Source organism: Phocoena sinus, chromosome 2 (assembly GCF_008692025.1).
Source record: "Phocoena sinus isolate mPhoSin1 chromosome 2, mPhoSin1.pri, whole genome shotgun sequence".
In the NCBI taxonomy this organism is placed as follows: Eukaryota; Metazoa; Chordata; class Mammalia; order Artiodactyla; family Phocoenidae; genus Phocoena; species Phocoena sinus.
Genome location: NC_045764.1, coordinates 11,245,285 through 11,266,953, shown reverse-complemented (window position 1 = coordinate 11,266,953; position 21,669 = coordinate 11,245,285). Strand labels below are relative to the sequence as shown.

The 21,669-nt window shown below is 39.4% G+C and overlaps 1 protein-coding gene across 6 annotated transcripts in view; it reads right to left on the bottom strand.

Moving 5' to 3' along the window:
- The window catches only part of ARHGAP21 (Rho GTPase activating protein 21), a 128,473-nt gene that overhangs the window by 18,744 nt on the left and 88,060 nt on the right, over positions 1–21,669 (bottom strand). For all 6 annotated transcript variants that reach the window (XM_032622123.1, XM_032622119.1, XM_032622122.1 and 3 more), the window contains 5 exons: positions 15,244–17,134; positions 9,614–9,772; positions 9,367–9,469; positions 7,188–7,224; positions 4,742–4,867 (listed from right to left, as the gene is read on the bottom strand). In XM_032622123.1, coding sequence (XP_032478014.1) covers positions 4,742–4,867; positions 7,188–7,224; positions 9,367–9,469; positions 9,614–9,772; positions 15,244–17,134 — 2,316 coding nt within the window. The remainder of the gene's footprint in view (positions 1–4,741; positions 4,868–7,187; positions 7,225–9,366; positions 9,470–9,613; positions 9,773–15,243; positions 17,135–21,669) is intronic.

The following is a 21,669-nucleotide window of genomic DNA, read 5'->3' as shown; positions in this document are numbered from 1 at the left end:
ACTAAAAGACATAGACTGGCTGAATGAATACAAAAACAATATCTGTATATATGTTGGGTACAAGAGACCCACTTCAGACCTAGGTACACATACAGACTGAAAGTGAGGGGGTGGAAAAAGATATTCCATGCAAATGGAAATCAAAAGAAAGCTGGAGTAGCAACTCTCATATCAGACAAAATACACTTTAAAATAAAGACTATTACAAGAGACAAAGAAGGATACTACATGCTGATCAGGGGATCTATCCAAGAATACGATATAACAAATATAAATATTTATGCACGCAACATAGGAGCACCTCAATACGTAAGGCAAATGCTAACAGCCATAAAAGGGGAAATCGACAGTAACACAAACACAGTAGGGGACTTTAACACCCCACTTTCACAAATGGACAGATCATCCAAAATGAAAAAAATTAAGGAAACAAAAGCTTTAAATGATACATTAAACAAGATGGACTTAATTGGTATTTACAGGACATTCCATCCAAAAACAGCAGATTATACTTTTTTCTCCAGTGCTCATGGAACATTCTTGGGTCAAAAAACAAGCCTTGGTAAATTTAAGAAAATTGAAATTGTACCAAGAATCTGTTCTGACCACAACGCTATGAGACTAGATATCAATTACAGGAAAAAAATCTGTAAAAAATACAAACACATGGAGGCTAAAAAATACACTACTAAATAACCAAGAGATCACTGAAGAAATCAAAGAGGAAAACAAAAAATACCTAAAAACAAATGAAAATGAAAACACGACACCCAAAACCTATGGGATGCAGCAAAAGCAGTCCTAAGAGTGAAGTTTATAGCAATACAATCTTACCTCAAGAAACAACTCAAATAAAAAACCTAACCTTACACCTAAAGGAATTAGAGAAAGAAGAACAAAAAAATTGCATAGTTAGCAGAAGAAAAGAAATCATAAAGATCAGAACAGAAATAAATGAAAAAGAAATGAAGGAAATGAGAGCAAATATCAATAAAACGAAAAGCTGGTTCTTTGAGAAGGTAAACAAAACTGATAAACCATTAGCCAGACTCATCAAGAAAAACAGGGAGAAGACTCAAATCAACAGAATTAGAAATGATAAAGCAGAATTAACAACTGACACTGCAGAAATACAAAGGATCATGAGAGATTACTACAAACAACTATATGCCAATAAAATGGACAACCTGGAAGAAACTGACAAATTCTTAAAAATGCACAACCTTCCGAGACTGAACCAGGAAAATAGAAAATATGAACAGACCAATCACAAGCACTGAAATTGAACTGTGATTAAAAATCTTCCAAAAAAACAAAAGCCCAGGACCAGATGGCTTCACAGGCAAATTCTATCAAAGATTTAGAGAAGAGCTAACACCTATCCTTCTCAGACTATTCCAAAATATAGCAGAGGGAGGAACACTGCCAAACTCATTCTACGAGGCCACCATCACCCTGATACCAAAACCAAAGATGTCACAAAAAAAGAAAACTACAGGCCAATATCACCGATGAACATAGATGCAAAAATCCTCAGCAAAATACTAGCAAACAGAATCCAACAGCACATTAAAAGGATCATACACCGTGATCAAATGGAGTTTATCCCAGGGATGCAAGGATTCTTCAATATATGCAAATCAATCAATGTGATAAACAATATTAACAGACTGAAGGAGAAAAACCGTATGATCATCTCAATAGATGCAGAAAACACTTTTGACAAAATTCAACATCCATTTATGATAAAAAAAAAAACCCTCCAGAAAGCAGGCATAGAGGGAACTTACCTCAACATAATAAAGGCTATATATGACAAATCCACAGCCAACATCGTTCTCGATGTTGAAACACTGAAACCATTTCCACTAAGATCAGGAACGAGACAAGGTTGCCCACTCTCACCACTATTATTCAACATAGTTTTGGAAGTTTTAGCCACAGCAATCAGAGAAGAAAAAGAAATAAAAGGAATCCAAATTGGAAAAGAAGAAGTAGAGCTGTCACTGTTTGCAGATGACATGATACTATACACAGAGAATCCTAAAGATGCTACCAGAAGACTACTAGACCTAATCAATGAATTTGGTAAAGTAGCAGGATACAAAATTAATGCACAGAAATCTCTGGCATTCCTATACACTAATGATGAAAAATATGAAGATGAAATCAAGAAAACACTCCCATTTACCATTGCAACAAAAAGAATAAAATATCTAGGAATAAACCTACCTAAGGAGACAAAAGACCTGTATGTAGAAAACTGTAAGACACTGATGAAAAAAATTAAAGATGATACAAACAGATGGAGAGATATACCATATTCTTGGATTGGAAGAATCAACATTGTGAAAATGACTACAGTACCCAAAGCAATCTACAGATTCAATGCAATCCCTATCAAACTAACAATGGCATTTTCCCCAGAACTAGAACAAAAAATTCCACAATTTGTATGGAAACACGAAAGACCCCGAATAGCCAAAGCAATTTTGTGAAGGAAAAACGGAGCTGGAGGAATCAGGCTCCCTGACTTCAGACTATACTACAAAGATACATTAATCAAGACAGTATGGTACTGGCACAAAAACAGAAATATAGATCAATGGAACAGGATAGAAAGCCCAGAGATAAACCCACACCCATATGGTCACCTTATCTTTGATAAATGATGCAAGAATATACAATGGGGAAAAGACAGCCTCTTCAATAAGTGGTGCTGGGAAAACTGGACAGCTACATGAAAAGAATGAAATTAGAACACTCCCTAACACCATACACAAAAATAAACTCAAAATGTATTAAAGACCTAAATGTAAGGCCAGACACTGTAAAATTCTTAGAGGAAAACATAGGCAGAACACTCCATGACATAAATCCCAGCAAGATCCTTTTTGATCCATCTCCTAGAGAAATGGAAATAAAAACAAAAAGAAACAAATGGGACCTAATGAAACTTAAGCGCTTTTGCACAGCAAAGGGAACCATAAACAAGATGAAAAGAGAATCCTCAGAATGGGAGAAAATATTTACAAACGAAGCCACTGACAACAGATTCATCTCCAAAATATACAAGCAGCTCAATATCAAAAAAAAACCAAACAACCCAGTCCAAAAATGGGCAGAAGACCTAAATAGACATTTCTCCAGAGAAGATATACAGATTGTCAACAAACACATGAAAGGATGCTCAGTATCACTAATCATTAGAGAAATGCAAATCAAAACTACAATGAGGTTTCACCTCACACCAGTCAGAATGGTCATCAAAAAATCTACAAACAGTAAATGCTGGAGAGGGTGTGGAGAAAAGGGAACCCTCTTGCACTGTTGGTGGGAATGTAAATTGATACAGCCACTATGGAGAAAAGTATGGAGTTTCCTCAAAAATCTAAATAGAACTAGCATATGACCCAGCAATCCCACTATTGGGCATATACCCTGAGGAGACCATAATTCAAAAAGAGTCACGTACCACAGTGTTCACTGCAGTTCTATTTACAATAGCCAGGACATGGAAGCAACCTAAGTGTCCACTGACAGATGAATGGATGAAGAAGATGTGGCACATATACACAGTGGAATATTATTCAGCCATAAAAAGAAATGAAACTGAGTTATTTGTAGTGAGGTAGATGGACCTAGAGACTGTACATACAGAGTGAAGCAAGTCTTGAAGAGAAAAACAAATACCGTATGCTAACACATATATCTGGAATCTTAAAAAAAAAAAAAAAAAAAAAGTGGTTCTAATGAATGGACTTGAGGACATGAGGAGGGGGAAGGGTAAGCTGGGACAAAGTGTGAGAGTGGAATGGACATATATACACTACCAAATGTAAAATAGATAGCTAGTGGGAAGCACTAGATAGCTAGTGGGAAGCAGCCACATAGCACAGGGACATCAGCTCGGTGCTTTGTGACCACCTAGAGGCGGGGATAGGGAGGGTGGGAGGGAGACGCAAGAGGGAGGAGATATGGGGATGTATGTACATGTATAGCTGATTTACTTTGTTATACAGCAGAAACTAACACACCATTGTAAAGGAATTATACTCCAATAAAGATGTTAAAAAAAAAAAACTCAAAAAAGAAAAAAATAAAGGCAACTTGAGTAAACTGGGAGATACTGAATAAAAATTTTTTAATTATTAATATGGAGAACTGCTGGTCCCTAAAGTACTACTCTGTAATAATCCATGGGTAATAAACTACTTAAAAAGAAAATCAGAGTGCCTTCTTAAATACTCCCATGTCTCTTTTACATTGACAAGATGCAAGACAACATATTCCATATGTAATTGATATAAAGGATGAAAAAGGTATAAAATTAAATCTCTGATTAGAATTTGTAAAAATAACTTTTCCTTTATGTAGAAAAAGATGCTTATAAATGTTCTCCACTCTTTACTCTGGCTATTTTACCGTTTTTTTTTTTTTTTTTTTTTTTTTTTTTAATGCGTTACGCGGGCCTCTCACTGTTGTGGCCTCTCCCGTTGCGGAGGACAGGCTCCGGACGCGCAGGCTCAGCGGCCATGGCTCACGGGCCCAGCCGCTCCGCGGCATGTGGGATCCTCCCAGACCGGGGCACGAACCCGTGTCCCCTGCATCGGCAGGCGGACTCTCAACCACTGCGCCACCAGGGAAGCCCTATTTTACCGTTTTATGTATAGAGACTTAATGCTTTATTTTTCAGGGCCTGCATTTCACACGCTCACAAGTAGCTGAGAAAACACACTACCTTGCCCCTATCAGTGACAAGTGGCCTGAAATGAAGCCACCCTTCCTTGGCAGCATCGCTGAAAACCTCTGAGGAAGAATCTTTCCGGGATCCAGAATCTTCTGAAGACTTTTGGCTGTCTGTGATCTATAGAAAAGGCCAAAGAAAACATAGCAAAATGTCAGCTTTTTTCTTTATAAGTACTTGCATGTTGAAATTGTTTTGCTGAAAAAGTCTTTTACTAAATCTTCCAAATGAAAGGCTATTTTTGAAAAACCCTAACTTTATCCATTACATTAGAAAAATTTCTGGTTTTGCTGTTTAAAAAAATGGGTATTGACCACCATCATTTTTAAAGTCCCCTGAAGGAATTTTTTTAACCACTAAAAAATAATAGAAATAGTATAATTTACCGACTCTCAAGAGCTCACATTTTAGTGGGAAAAGGCCAAGAAGAAAGAAAAATAAAACAAGAAAATGATCAGATTGTGATTAGTGCCATTCGGAGAATGAAACAGGGAGACGCAATAAGGAACAACAGAGCAGCAGCTATAATGGTGGTGCTGAGGTGAGACCTCTCTGCAGAAAGAACATGTGAGATGAAATTCAGAGAAAACGTTTTAAAAAGAGGCAACCACGAAAGATCAGGGGAAAGAAAAATTCAGGGAGAATATATAGCTACTGAATGTACATTCATTGTTATCATTTTTTTTTTGGGCCACATCAAGGCATGTGGGATCTTAGCTCCCCAACCAGGGATTGAACCCGTGACCCCTGCCATGGAAGCGCAGAGTCCTAACCAATGGACCCTGAGGGCATTCCCTCACTGTTATCATTTTAAATGTTCACTTTGCCACGGAAGTAAGAGAAACAGCTAGTTATAGATTGTTCAGGGTACTTCAGGCTATGGCAGGAGTGTGTGGGAGGCCATGAAGTGATGAATCGGAGAGTAACATCATCTGATCATACAGCTGAAAGGTTGCTCTGCTTGCTACCTGGAGAACGGATTTGAAAGGGACAACCATGAAAGGAGGTGGTACTGTGAGAATCCAGGTGAGGGACGGTGGCAGCTGGGACTAAAGTAGCGAAAGTGAAGACAGAGAGGAAGGTATAGGTTCAGGGTATGTTCTGGAGGTAGAGCGGACGGTACTTGAAAGGGAAAAGAAAAAACAAGCTTCATTCCTAGACCTGGTGCTTGAACAAGTGGGTAAATTGAAGCGGACTTAGACAGATGGGGGAAAAGGAGGGATACACATGTCTGGGGGGTCCCTGAGGTCTACTTAGTCATGGAAACCTTGAATTGCTTGTTAAACAGCCAAATGGTGATGGTGCAGGGCAGGAGCCCACATGAGCCTCAGTTTGGGGAAGAGGTCAAGGCTGGCAATATACACTCGGGGAGATCTCTGGGTAGGAGCACCAAGGAAATGATGGTAGGTGGAGAGGAAAGGGGAGTCAGAACCAGCTCTAGACTTTCCAACATTTTAAATATTACACAGAGGCAGAAATGGAAACCAGCAGAAGAAAGTGTTTCAGGAAGTAAGTGGGAAATTACGTTGGATACTCCTGAAAGGTCAAATAAGTGAAAAATCCAAGCAGCCAGTTGTTCTGGAACCTGAGTGTCACTGGTAACCTTGGCCTGAACAGTGTCATTCTGATGCGTGTGGGGTGAGAAAGACGTGATGTGGGAAAGTAGAAACTACCAACAATTTTTTTCCCAAAGAATTTTGCTATGAAAAATGGAAGAGTAAATCGGAGCAGTAAACAGAGGGGGACGTGGATTCGAGGAAGGTTTTTCTTTTAAATACAGGAAATCATAGCACATGCTTCTATGTGATGGTGATTGAGCCAATGGAAAGAGTGATTATGCAGAAGAGACAGGGGTCTTGAGAAAGTGAAAAGTGATGGAATCCAAAGCAGAAACGTGGGTGTTTGTGGTTAATAGGATAATGTGCCACGTAAAAAGATACTTATTAAGATAAGGGTAAGGAAGGCAGAAAGTGTGGGTATAAATGAAGGTCCTGGTATTTCTGTAGAAGGTAAAATAAGGAAATTCCTGTCTAACAGCTTTTATTGTTTCACTGAGGGAAAGGCATGAGGGAAGGATAGACAAGAGAGGACAGGGCGGATAGTATTGGGGGGAATTGGGGGGAGGCAGGAAATAATAATGTTGAGGATAGAAAAAAAACATACTGCTGGGCAGTTAAATATTTGTCCGTAAACTTACAAAATAAGAAAAATCAGCACAATGTGTGTAAACTGCTGTATATTTGATGAATATGTTTAGAAATCACAACTTAGAGTGATATTTTCCAAATGCACTTGAAAGTTATAGAATACGAGTTTATGATATTTAAATATGAAATACCTAATGGATAAAAGAAATAATTCTCTATGAAGAGCTAAAGTAAATTCAGGTAAACAGAAACATTTATCATTTACCGATATTTTAAAAATACTGAATACCTACCTTGATTCCCTTCAGGCTAGATACATGCTTAAAGGACCTGTTGGAAAAGAAGTCTATCAATATTTGCAGTAAATGCATAAAAATACCTTAAAGATGTAAAAGTAATTTGACTATTACAACTACCCTTTCATTAATAAGCTGACATTTCATCGTTACCATGTTAAATGATCAGAGTTTGATGCAAATGAGGAAAAACAGCTAGTTTTATAAGTACCTAAACTTTATAAGTACTTAAACTTTCTATTCCATGATAGAAGTTTTCTTAAACTGTAAGTTAAAACCATCTCTGAATAAAAGGTGAGATTTTCTTATTCTTTTTTTTTTTGTATCAAGGAAAAAGCTACTCACACTAAACATTGGCCGTTATGTTATTATTTACCCACAGGTGTGATGCTCTATTAAGGATTTCCACACTGTCAATAATGACTGGTCAGTGGTCACCATCAGCGGTCAGATAGAGACAGGCACTTCCACACTTGTCCAGCTTGTGGACATGGTGCCAGCAAGTGCATTATCAGGGCTAGTCATGGCCGCCACTCTTCCCTCTGACCATATTCTGGATGTTTCAGTACAGAGAACAGCAGCTGCCACTGAATAAGCTTAGGGCTTCAGAGGACAGATTCACAGTAATTATTCAAAAACAATTTAACCTTATGGGACAAAGTTGTTTTCTTGTTGTTTTAATTCAAAGTTCATTATGGAACTTAGGATTTTAAGGTGTGATCGAAGATGGCGCTGTCCTCTCCTCTCAGAGCCCCCCACCCCCACAAGGCAACCAGAAATAGATATGCAAACTCATCTTCAACAACATCAGGAGACGCCTGTAATCTGAACTACAGCATATGAAGAAGTGGGGTTAAATGCAGTGAAGTAAAAAGTGGATACGGGGAGAGAGGGCGCCAGTGCTTACACGTCTCAAACAAAACTGCAGAGCACTGTTTTCTGAGAGATCAAAACCAAGCTTTCCTTGTTGGAACAACAGGAAAGGGGGTACCAGTGACAGGAGCCTCAGGGGAGGTGAGGATGAAGGAGGAAACACACGGTCCTGCCATCTTTGCAGGAAGCACTGTGTAGCTGGGGTAAGGTGAAGGCGACTCTGAAATGTGGCTGTTTACTGATACCTTTTAATGAGGGAGAGTAAAGGCTAAAACGGTTCACACATCCCACTCTGCATCATTAGAAAAATCCCTGCTAGCCACTGCCACTGCCCTTGGCCACACCTCACACAGACTCCCCTCAGGCAGCTGGTTCAGGAGGAATAAATTGGAGAGCAACTGACAATAGATATTGAAGTAAAAAATACACATACCCTTTGATGTAACAATCCTTTTTCCAACTGTACTCACTCACGTATATGCTAAATGAACTATGTACAAATATAGGCACCGAAGGATTATTTGTTGTAGCATAAGATTTGATCAACCTAAATGTCTGTTAGAATACAGAATACCAGTTAAATATATTATGGTATAACTACTCAGTGGAAAATTAAGCAATCATGAAAAAGAATAAGCCAGGCATACATGCACTGAATGCTCTCCAAGATCAGTGTGTAGAGCACCTATCATGTGTTTATAAAAACAATTAGCACACAAACGTATATAAGCGTACGTAAATGTGTGTATGACTTTATGCACAGAATAGCTCTAGAATTATATAAAAGAAAATGATAGCACAGTTATGTCTGAGAGTAGAACTGGATGACTGAAGGCCTAAAGCAGAAGTAATTATTTAATATATATATTTTTATATGTATTTTTGTATTATGTTTGTGTATTACTGATTTTTAAACATTAATTTTTTAAAAAATTCAATTGAATGTATTATCATGTCACAACTTTGATTTTTTTTTTTTTTTTTTTTTGGTACGCAGGCCTCTCACTGTTGTGGCCTCTCCCGTTGCGGAGCACAGGCTCAGCGGCCACGGCTCACGGGCCCAGCCGCTCCATGGCATGTGGGATCTTCCTGGACCGGGGCACGAACCTGCGTCCCCTGCATCGGCAGGCGGACTCTCAACCACTGCGCCACCAGGAAAGCCCCCAACTTTGATTTTTTATTTGCATTTCTAATGTCATAAAGTTAGAAAATATAAAAGACATCAGTAAATTCAGTATTTACATGTCAAGGTCATACTGAGCAGCCACTAACAAGTATTTAAGATAACACGCTTCAGACTTACAGTTTTGCATCTTCTCTGTAATCATCCAGGCCCTCATCGTATGATTTTGATCGTTCTGTCTTTGAGCTGGGCTGGGCATCCAGGCTGGGAGGTCCAACAGATTCTGCAATCAAAACCCAACATTTAGACGTGCGCAAGTGGTTTCCAGATTCTTTTTAAATGGCGAGGAGATCACGGGGTGTCACAGTATTCTAAATGGAAAACTGAGAACGTAAGACAGTTCACATAACCGCTCCTTGAAACGTACCCTGGTCATGAGAGAGCTGACGTCGAATTAAAGGAGCTGAAGTTGTGAGGCTGGGAGGGGCCGCTGCTATGGAGGGTACCTGGGAGGTGGAAGCAGAGATGACCGCAGAGGCGGGGATGTGTGGGATATCGTGATCGATGCTGGGGCTAGCAGGCTCATCTGTAAGGTGAGAGGAAATAGGTATCATCAGTAATGATAAAATAATACAACAGTAATCAGTATTCATTCTTGAAAGAACCACCGGGAATGTGTCACAGTTACTTGGCTGCATGTCTGCAGGTTCATGGGTCAGACAAGTTAACCAGAGGTTGTAAGATTTCATGGGTTTGTGTGTATGTGAGGGGCACATGTGTATGAAAGATGACCCAGCTTGCCAGCTGACAAATGCTGGAAGTACTAATTTCAAGGATTCCAACATTTACCTTAAAAGAGCTTAATAAATATTAGGCACCGATGTCATAAATCCATCTTCGCAACGATTTATTTTAGCACACAGAATAAGCCAGCTGTTAGGAATGGGAAGACTGAGCAGGGGAGGGGTCAAAGGACTTGTCTTGCTGGACTTTGTGAAAGACACTTAATTCCTCGGGGTATTAAATTCATTCCCTATAAAGAAATTGGACTAGGATTATCAGGGTCACTTCTAGCTCAAGGGGACTACAACAATAAATCCACAAAAGGGATAAAAGTATCTGTTTAATTTATGTAAGAATATGAAATACTTTGGGGCTTTCATAAGCCAAGGATTTTTTAGGGGGCTTTTGAGGTTTGCATTTATTTTAAAAACTGACAGATCTGGCTGAGAGTGTGGTTACTATTGGATCTCTTTTCAACACTAAAGGAACTAGCTGAAAATCCAGAAAGTCTGCTTTAGGGATACAATTCTATAATTTTTGTAAGTGCGAAGTTTAAAAAATTTTTATTTCCCTAAGGAAATAAGCATAGTATTCTATAAGGTGTGCTACAGATCAATTTGAAATATTTTGGGATAAAAGCCAACTACCAAAAGGAAGATAAATGAACATCTAAAATTATTCTGTGGTGAGCAGTTTCGCTAAACTTGGAACACAGAAATTTATCTAGTAAGAAGATGCCAATTCAAACTTGGGGAATCTGAGCTAAGAAGAGGGAATATTAAATGCAGAATTGTTATTTAGTCACCCAATCACCCAGTCCCAGCCCTTTTGGGTAAATTTCAGATAGCTAAACTTACCTACAGAGACACTGTAATCAAGCTATATCCTACAAAACTTCTAAATTGGTTTAAAATGCCAGGGCCAGCATGGCTACACCAATCAAATTCAGTTTTAGTTAGGCTAATCCTAATTCAGTACACACATACTGGCCAACTTTAGGGGGAGAAGAACAAGAAGTAGTAAAAGTACGGCAGAAAAGGGGAGAAGGAATTTGAGAGGAACTCGATGCGGGTAATACAGCTGGTTTCTTTATATTAATAGTTATGAGTAGTAAAAAGAAACATAGAAAATCAGGATTGGAGAATACACCTTAATACCTGCTACTATAGGACAGATTACTTAGGAACTCATTACTCGTTTTGTGTTTACTTGTGAAAGATGTTGAAATTTATTTTCAGGACTTACTATGAAGCTTTACAAGAGCATGTATGTGTGGGAGTGGCCATAAACAAATTACTGCTAATGACCGATATTCCTAATTTTTTAAAAAAGTCGTTTATTTACTTCATTTTTCTAAGTCTTTGTGACCCCAAAGGAATATGAGATATTGAATGCATAACGAAATGTTGGAAAATTTTCCTTCTGCAAGACGTTTCATTAGCTCTGTATTACACAGACACCTAAGTAAATAAATTGGCTCCATTCTGTGGTATTTTGGGAATAAAGCCAAGGCACCTATTTATGTACTTACTTATTTATTTTGCATTGGTTATAATGTTTTCAAGTAACAAAAATAACTATTAAATTCACAGACTATTAAAGACCCTGTAGTGTGATGATACAACAGCAAGCCTTAATTCTTTGCTTTTCTTCCTTTTAATTTAAATGTTCCATAAAATAGCATAGAGTATAGGCCAACATTCTCCAAAGTGTGTTTTATGGTATACTAAACTGAAATACTCTAAATGAAAGCAAGGATTCATGGTCAAATACTTCTGAGACAAACTGTACTACATCCTGTCTAGAAAATTCACGACATATAGGAGCATGTTAATGATGCTGAGAGTTCTATGGTGAAGACAGACAAAACTTGTTTAACTTTCAAAACCCAGCATTTCTCAATTTATTTGATCACTGATCTTTTTTGTTTTTCCCCCTTTATCAAATGGAATTAGTGTTCCTAGAAAATACTTTGAGAAACATTGCAAATAGTCTCTTTTAGTCCACTTCAATGCTGGAGTCATCCCAGTAAAACACATATTTTTAAAAATAGCTAGATTGGGGCTTCCCTGGTGGCGCAGTGGTTGAGAGTCCGCCTGCCGATACAGGGGACACGGGTTCGTGCCCCGGTCCGGGAGGATCCCACATGCTGCGGAGTGGCTGGGCCCGTGAGCCACGGCCGCTGAGCCTGTGCTCTGCAATGGGAGAGGCCGCAACAGTGAGAGGCCCGCGTACCGCAAAAAAAAAAGCTAGATTGGAAAGACAAATACCCATTGGTCAGATAAAACTCTGAAGCTCAATAATAAAAGGATTTCAATATTAAATTTTGGAACTTAAGAACACTTACATCCATAGACAGCATTTACATCTGAACAGTAAAATCAATACTGTGTTCATATCTCCGTTCTGTATTCTACCCTATTCCACTGGTGCTGTTCAAATGATATACCAGAGTAATCATATGCAATATGTTAAAGTCCTGGGAGGCATATAGGAAATAAATGGATTATAAAGACATTTCTATGCTGGGGGACTTTTAAGTCATGATTCATAAAACAGAGGATGTCATCCAGTAGGAACTAAGGCGACTCTAATAAGTACTTAAAGTAGAATGTGATCAGAACAAATTAGTATTTTTATTTTTAATAAACCAACAAAATGGTCTATTTTAATAATTATTCTAAATCTTTATGTATATAGAATATATTTTTGTTTTATATTTTAGCCAAACTTCTCTTTAAAAGCATAATTAACCTTTTGATTTATTCCTGTACCTAGAAATATTAACAGATATAATTAGCGAACTTATTATTACTCCAATATAACTTCATTATCTTATTCTTACTAAGTAGGAAGAAAGTATAATGCCATTATTCTGGTAACATCTCACAGGCCTGGGAAATACAGCCATGGGTTGTAGGGCTTTGTATGTTTAAAAAAAAAAAATCATAATTTCTATAAAATATCTATCATTTCCATCTACAATGGAAGTCTACTACTCTTTGAGGCCGGCCTTAAGGGTACAGATACAAATTTAGGTTGAGCACAATTTAGGTTGAGAGTCCCTGCAATGTTTACAACTTGAATACGCCACATTTATAAAATATAAGTTATGTGGGACTGTTTTAAAAAACTGATTCTGACAGTGTCACCTGACAGTCCAAGAGCTCAATGGCTTATAAAGTTTCTCTAGAAGAGAAAAAGTCTGAAACAGTACTGAAAGAGAATACAATATATTACAAAATTATGGCAAACTCTTCCTGAACCTATGAGGTAACAGGTAGAGCGAGAGTATGGCCTTGGCCTCGGCCTCAAAGCAAGCCTTGCATCACACACCTCCAGAGGGCGCTGTTCACAACGCATTCTGTATAAATGGTGCCCTCTGGAGTTGTGCTCTGCAATGAGGCTGACTCAGGGAAGTCTCTATTGCATACTGACTGTGTGACTTTGGGGAAGTTATTTAACCTCTCAATAGCTTAAATTTCTCATTTATTAAATGAAGAGAATACGAAGGACATATATGATAATCCTGTTAGCATATGATATCTTAGAGCTGCATAGTAATTATGATGAAAATTTGTTTTGCTTTGCTACACATTTAACCATCAAATCAAAATTATCATTCACCTATTATTTCGACAAATATTGAGTGCCTTCTCTATGCCAGGCATTAAGGACACAGAAGTGAACAAAAGATCTAAAATCCTGGCTCTCACGCAGCTCATGTTTTAGCTCTGCAGAGAAACATGTAATAAACAAAAAGTACAAATGCCAAGTGGAAACAAGTGGTATAAAGATAAATAAAGTAGCTTAAGGAGATAGAGAATGTCAGGTTCTGTGTGTATTTTAGATAGGCTGGTCTGGAAAGGCTGCTTTGATAAGGTAGTATCTGAGCAGAGGCCCAAATGTACTGAGAGAGCGCGAGTCTTGTGAATCTCTCTGGAATGCACTCCAAGGCTTGGAACCGGTGCCAGGGCGCTGAAGCAGGGTGTGCTTGGCGCGTTTCAGGACTGCTAGGACGCTGGCGTGTGTGAAGACAGCATGCACAGGAAGACGGGAGGTAGGGGTGAGAGGTGGAGTAGGGTTGTGACCCAGATCACAGAGGGCCTTGTCCACTGCAGTCGGGTTCTGGGTTCTATTCTGAGCAACACGGGAAGTAAAAAAGGGTTCTGATCAGGAGTGAAATGATCCTATTTATATTTTAAAAAACATACTGGCTGCTTTGTGGATAATATACCTGGGGCATGTCAGCAGACTAAAGCCCGGGAGGAGACTAAAGCCTCAGTCAACATGATAGGTGTTCTGGATCAGGGCACATGCTTGTAATTTAAGTAATTCCCCCCCATCTAGTCCAGGATTGATTCTAAGACAAAGTAATGTGACAACAAAGAGGTCTTTTCAGTTGGCCCACAGAGTTAAAATTTACAAAGAAATAAGCTTTGGAAAGTAAAAAGCACTGTTTAAATGAAAGGTTGATTACTAGCGATCAAAGCTGTTCCACTTGGCTTTTGTTTCAGCTGAATCAACAACTAAGCACAATCTGGTTTGCTGATGGGTCTCCTGACCCCACCCCAGACGGTGGGGATTTGTCTCATTAAAATCAAAATGAAAGGGCTTCCCTAGTGGCGCAGTGGTTGAGAGTCCGCCTGCCGATGCAGGGGATGTGGGTTCGTGCCCCGGTCCGGGAAGATCCCATGTGCCGCGGAGTGGCTGGGCCCGTGAGCCATGGCCGCTGAGCCTGCGCGTCCGGAGCCTGTGCTCCGCAACGGGGGAGGCCGCAACAGTGAGAGGCCCATGTACCGCAAAAAAAAAAAAATTAAAAATGAGTACTGAGTATGTAAAGTTTAAAAAATAAAAGGAAAATGGATACTAGAAATAATTTTTGAGAGTAAAAGCTTATGGCTCGGGCTTCCCTGGTGGCGCAGTGGTTGGGAGTCCGCCTGCCGATGCAGGGGACACGGGTTCGTGCCCCGGTCTGAGAAGATCCCACATGCCGCGGAGCGGCTGGGCCCGTGAGCCATGGCCGCTGAGCCTGCGCGTCCGGAGCCTGTCCTCCGCAACGGGAGAGGCCACAACAGTGAGAGGCCCGCGTAACGCATAAAAAAAAAAAAAAAAAAAGCTTATGGCTCTGGTTTTAGCAGAGTGTAGAATATGTGGAACAAGTGTTTTAAGATCACAGTGTAAAATTCCTGTACCTGTTGAACTAGAAATACTTTGCTGAAAAGATGTGTTAATTATTTGACGTACTAGCCAATGACCATTAAGTGAGCTCACCTATAAATGGGATGGAAGCCAAGGAATCACCGGGTGGACTGGTACTTGAGGCCTTCCTCTCCTCCATTCTTTTTATATGGACCTCGCGGCGAGCGTCATTAGGTAGCCAGCAAGTGGTGTCTGAACCTGGCTCTTGGTCATTCACTGCCAAGATGTAAGACTGATGCCTTAAAGGCTGCGGCGTTTGGCGACCAGTTGGAGGTTTTTCTCTTAGGATGACAGTTTCTTTATTATCTACAGCATTTGATTGCTGAATTTCAGCCTCTTGTAAATTTAAATCTTGATTCCTTTGAGTGACGGATAATTCCAAATCTGCAGTGCCAGCGTTCTCACTCATCGGAGGGGTGGGCTTAACAGAAGCTCCGGATAGAGAGGGGGGTTTCCCAGTGTCCACTTGGTGATCGCGGGCACTTTCAGTCCTTAACCATGTCTGCTGATTCAAGAGACTGTTTTGATGCAAGTGATTTACCGGTCTTTGGTCTTTGATGGAAACAAACGAGTTCTGGCTGGAGGGTGGTTTTGTGACGTGCGTAGGTGCTTTCAGAGAATTATTCCGGACTTTCACAAGAGGTGACCTGTCTTGTGAAATACCTCGAGGCTGGGACATTCCGCAGGTAGTTTGAAAATTTCTGTTGGGCTGCAGTGGTTTCAGATCTGCTGGAATTCTTTTAAACTGAGACACCAATTCCACCCCTCTGCCACTCACTCGCCTGTTGTCAGAATTCACAACACTCGGAGCCACTGTAAAATTGGAACCTCGGAAAGACTTGTGAATTTCTTGCTGCCTATGCCTTTCATAAATACCTCGCCGATCATCCTGTTCGGTAAATCCACTCCACTTGTAAGTCTGCTTTCGTTCTCCCTTTACATCGGGTGGTGGGCATTCAGAATGGACGTTTTCTAAGGTTTCACCCTGTCCCTGGATAAAATCCCACGAGCGAGTTCTATGGTTACTAAAACTAATAGAAGGAGATGTCAGCGCTCCTTGAGATGCACTCCTTGGACAGTACTTCATTAACACAGAGTCCTCCAGCCTCTCCTGAGACACGCTGCGTTGCCGAATCTGAACGGACTGGGGCACTCGGTCCTGAGAGGTGCTCCGACGTCGTATCTGCAAGGCAGCGCGGTTCAGTACCACCTGGTTATAATCTGTTGTGCTCTGCGAGGCTGCTCTTAAACTATCTAACCTTTCTTGAATTGTCCGACAACCCATGTGCAACCGCCGGTTATCAATATACTCTTTGTAAGTTTTATAGTTTTTCCAGTCTATGTGCTGATGGGAGTTTGGAGAATAGTGATTGACAGATACGGGAGGAGAATCCACAGCTGGAGACCTGCTGCTTGCCAGTCCTTCTGAGTGTCCACTGTAATGGCCTGATTTAAGTAAAATGCCAGAAGGTTCCAACGACCTGGAGCCGGTCTGATGGATTAGATGGGACGTGGGAATCGAGGATGGTGGCGATGTGGTTCTTGATGCTGTTTTGAAAGAGGTCTGCTCGTTCCTGCCATACCTCACTTCCTCAGTTCTGTGGGAGGGAACCGTGTGGTTGCTTCTATTAGGTAACAAATCTATAACCTTCTCAGAAGGTACAATGACAGTCCTTACGCTTTCACTGCAGACACACACTGCTGTGTTTGACTTGGCCACCTCTGGTGGTGACGGAGGCACTTGTATTTCCATCCTGTAGGCCCTGCCGGGCTGCGTCAATACTGGGGGACTGGTCTGCGGTTTGCTCGTGGAGGAGTCTGGAGGAGCTGTTTCAGGGGGCTGCACCGGGGCGGGAGGGGCGGGTGGCAGCCAGGGGTAGCAGACTGGTGGAGGTTCAGGTATGTTGCGGGCATTGCCGCTGTAGGCTTCGTTGCCCTTCAGGTAGGCATCTTGAGAATACGCCTACATGAAGATGAGAGAAAGGGGTCACTTCAGAGTCATCAAAGGCACACTTGTTTCCATTCTTGCGATGCACTATGTTATTTTACGGTGCCCTGCTCTTGGGTGGCATTCACTAAAGCATGCAGGCAAACACAGTGTAAGGGTACTCCACAAATTCAGAAAAGGGCTAGTCTCTCAGAAATCAAATAAATTGTAGAATTTGCAAAAAATATAAATTACAATTGCCTATTTTCTCAAAAGACTTGAAACGCAGCAAACTCCGCCCCGCCCTCGCCACCATTAATTAGATACGGACGTCTTGCTTCTAAAAATTTCCACTTTCAAGTTTTATGATTTTTTTTTCCCCAGCAGTTGGCAGGTTAAATGGCTGCCTAATAAATCTCAGCAAAACAAGACTCTGATCTTTTGCCAGAGTGAAGGTGAAAATATTTAAAACCTTCACCAAATACATCTTCACTTTAGGCACTGCTGCTATCATAAATACTACATTGAACACTGTCTTGCCAATTAATGATTACTGAGTCGCTAAAAATAATCCATTTTGATAAATTAAATCCTCCAACAGCCAGGAGAAATAGAGAATATGCACATTTAAGAAATTAAGTACATATTAAAGGCGTAAAATATGAAAAAAGGTAATTCATCTTCCTGGTATATAATTTATATTTTTTTATTTTACGGTAATGCAAAATTGTATTGTACAAATTTATTTGGTCTCTTTTACCTGTTATAAGGAGACATTTCTCTATTACTAACAGGCAGGCATGCAGCTCCAATTATTTTTTATCAATTATTCACGAAATTATCTAGCAATGTTTTCTACAACTTAAATATAACAAATTAAGTAACAAGACTCTATAAACACAGCTAACCGATATAATTCAGGACTATGTCCAACAGCTGAGACAGTTAGGTGTGGTGTCATGTTACACACCCTCCCCTAATCCAAACAAGCTTAATTCAAGACTACCATCACATCCTCTCTTTGCATTAGACAGCTTGCAAAGCTCAGGTGCAGCCACAAACATAACGTAACAGCAAAGTACTAGGAGAAGAGAGAGTGTGAGATGCTTAAAAAAATACAGATGCAGATAGATGTTATGTTTTAACACCAGTTATGCACAGGATACGAAAGAAAACCAAACATAGAAAGAAAGAAAGAAAGAAAATAATATATCACAAACACATTCTGCAAATTAGTAAGATTAACACCACGGAGAGATTCCTCTAAGCAAACTTACAGTTTTAATAGATTGGCTTATTACAAATCTTTACAAAACATGATTTATAAAGCAAGGAAATGGCTTCTGTGCAGTTCTTACCAGAGCTGTGACATCCTTTGTAAATTGTAGCTAGCAGAAAATAGGAAAACATAGTAGAAGCTGCTTACTGATATAAAGACAGAATCATGTTGTCATATTGATGCTGGAGAACAGCAATCTAAAAATACATCTATACTGATTCCTCTGGAAGGTACCAAGAGAAGTAAAGGGCAGTGAGGCATAAAGAGTAACTTCAGTATCCTTCTGAGCATCTTTTTCTCAGGCTTTTATTCGGTTCTTATTTGATCTGTCTACCATTCTCGAAAGCAAAATACATCTGGTGACATGCATTCCTAACAGATATTTTCTTCAATATGCACTGCTGTCTGATAATGTGCCACAAAGCTTCCCTTCCGCAAGAGCAACATTGATGCCTCTCACTTCCCCTGAGTTTCTTCCATCTCTGCTTCCAGATGACAAAACGAATGCTCTATTATGCATTTAAAATAGTACAACCTCCTCCTTCCCCTGTAAATCAGAGCATAACCGCAAGCTGTCAGCTGACTGCAGCTGCCTGTACACTAGGATTTGGAACGAAAGAATGGCTGTTTTATCAAATGGGTTTCCCTCAAAAATTAAGATCTTCCAATGCTGTACCTTTTGGCCTATTTTATTAAGCTTATTAAAATAGCTACTGGATGGACATAAAAAATATTACTTCCAGAGTAATTCTTTTTAACTTATAAAGAATATTATAGAACCTAAACCAGGATGCAGTGAGAAATGAAAGCCCAGTAGCTAAAAGAAAACATGCATGCCATAATATTTCTAAGGTATGAATACAGTCAGTCAAAATATACATTTTGGCTATGTGCCACTGACATAATAAGCTTATCTTTTTAATGCTGATTGTAGTAGCGCCAGCACTGTTCCGTGACAGGAAAACTGTGTGTGGATGAGTGGACTTGCTGGTACAGTATTGTTAGAGCGTGTTTGTGCAATTTTATTAAGCATCTACCTGAAAGGGGTGGTGTATTCCTTATGCTTGATGATGTAGGGGAAGTTTGGCTGGTGGGCTTCATGACTTCTCAAGACCTCTACTACGTTAATGTACGTTGTAAAACAACGTGAAATTACAAACTTATTTGGCCACGGAACCCATTTTTTCCCCGGGGTTTTAACACAATTAGAACTTCTGCTGGGAAATGCTGTTCTAGAACTAATAATTTAGAGATACCTCCTTTATTCAAATTTGGGGAGGAATATTATCTTTTAATAATAAAAGTATATGACCAGAACTATTAAATACTTGAAAAGGTATTTGACATACTTTAGATATTGCTAAGATTCCTAAATAGTCTATATTCATGGGTCCCCACTTCTGGGTAAAATCATGGCAAAGGGGTCCTTAAATATACACACATGGACCACGCGTTAACAGTGGACTGACTAAACAGAATACCTTACACATACAGTACTACTGTCTAATGCAAGCAGATATGGTTGAGATAAAGTATGAATTCATTCAGTAGTAGTACTGAATTTCCTCACATATCCTCTCAGTTCATGGACACTAAAAGAGCTTGTTTGCTTTTCTATCTATTTAAAAGTTTCTCATTCTCATAAAGTTTGAGAACCAATACCATTCAATTAACATCCATGGGGAAATCAGCAGTGCTCCAAAGGCCACTGTCGCTTGGTATGTGTTCCAGGTAAGTCATGGGAATAAACTTCTACGGCTATGCTGAAAGGTGCGGTGCAGACACAAATTATCTCCAGAATAAGCGTAGGCATGTAAATTAGGAATAGACGATATGACAATTTTAAGGAGTCCCCTTCTCCCAGGATGCCTTTAAGTGTTCCTCTAGAAAACAAACTGCCTACAGAGGAAAGCTTTAGACGGGGCTTGTGCAAACACTGGGGTGGATTACAACATTCAACTCTTTGAGAAGAACGTGGAACCCATTAATAAGGTTTTACACTCTGAAAACAGAATTTTAAACTCCGTAAGTTGCTCATAGCTGTGACTGTGGTATGCTTTCTCTTGAGTCAGAAAGTACTCAGTCTTTCACTGAGACAACATGGTCAGACATTTCAATGGTTTAATTACCCCCTGGGAATCTCTGAATTGTCAATAGGCACCAATTAAACAATACAAAATATCACTTAAGGTAATTTTTATATAATGATGTCAATTTATATTCTTTATAATGACATCAAAATCATCCTGTATCAATAAGTTTGCCTGAAATAGCACGGCCCAGAAATTTCTGAAACCAATGTCATAAGAATTGCATATTTGGCTCATAATAATTTTTATTTTTACGTTTAAGTCCAAATGGATACTTCAGAGTATCGAGTTGGCCAAAAAGTTCATTTGGTTAATGAATACGCTGTTGAATATAGTTCTTGGTGAAAATGAAAAATGTGTCATTTTTACTTAAAACCGAACGAACTTTTTAGCCAACCCAATATATATCCAGAAGTTTTGATGGAATTAGACAACACTCAGGTTTTTTCCGACTGATTAGCACTTGGGAATTCAATAGGATATGACAAAAAAATCCTTAGCCAATTTTTTTTTTCATTAGGCCTTTTATATATCACTCTACATTTTTTCTTGAATCTCCTTTACCCTTGTATTAAAGTTTTATATCTTATAGTAGCTTAGTAGTTTAAAAATTAATATTTTAAAATTCAAGCCACACCTAATGAAAACGGAATAGTAGCAGTCCCGTCATGCCTACAGATCCAAAATGTTCTTTAAGGGGGGAGGGGGGGAGGAGAGGGGAGTAAGGAAAGATGCCTCACGGAAGTCTTCATTTGGAATTAGAATTGTAAAGAGCATTTAAATAAAATGTAATGTTAACAGTCTGGATCTTGACTATATGTATTAGTGCCTAACAGTAGCTAAATAGTCCTAAAATAATCTTTCAGTTCAGTTTTAGTAGACTTGCATCAAAATCACTATTACCATACCTATTGCTATTGCGGTGGTATTACTATTACTGTACCATATTTACTGTTTAGTAAACAGGAAAAACAAACAAAAAAGTGCAGAATAAATAAGCTAGTAAGATTAAAATTCCTGCCTACCAGTTTGCGTTAACAGGCTGACCTGTTAATTTTATACCATTACTTATGATAAAAGCAAAAGTAACTACATATCTGTTTGGATAATTTTAAAATACACGTCAGACATGCCACAGTGGGACATGGGAGAAGCGGATGGCGTGGATATTTTATACCTTTCTAAATTATTTGAAACTTTTC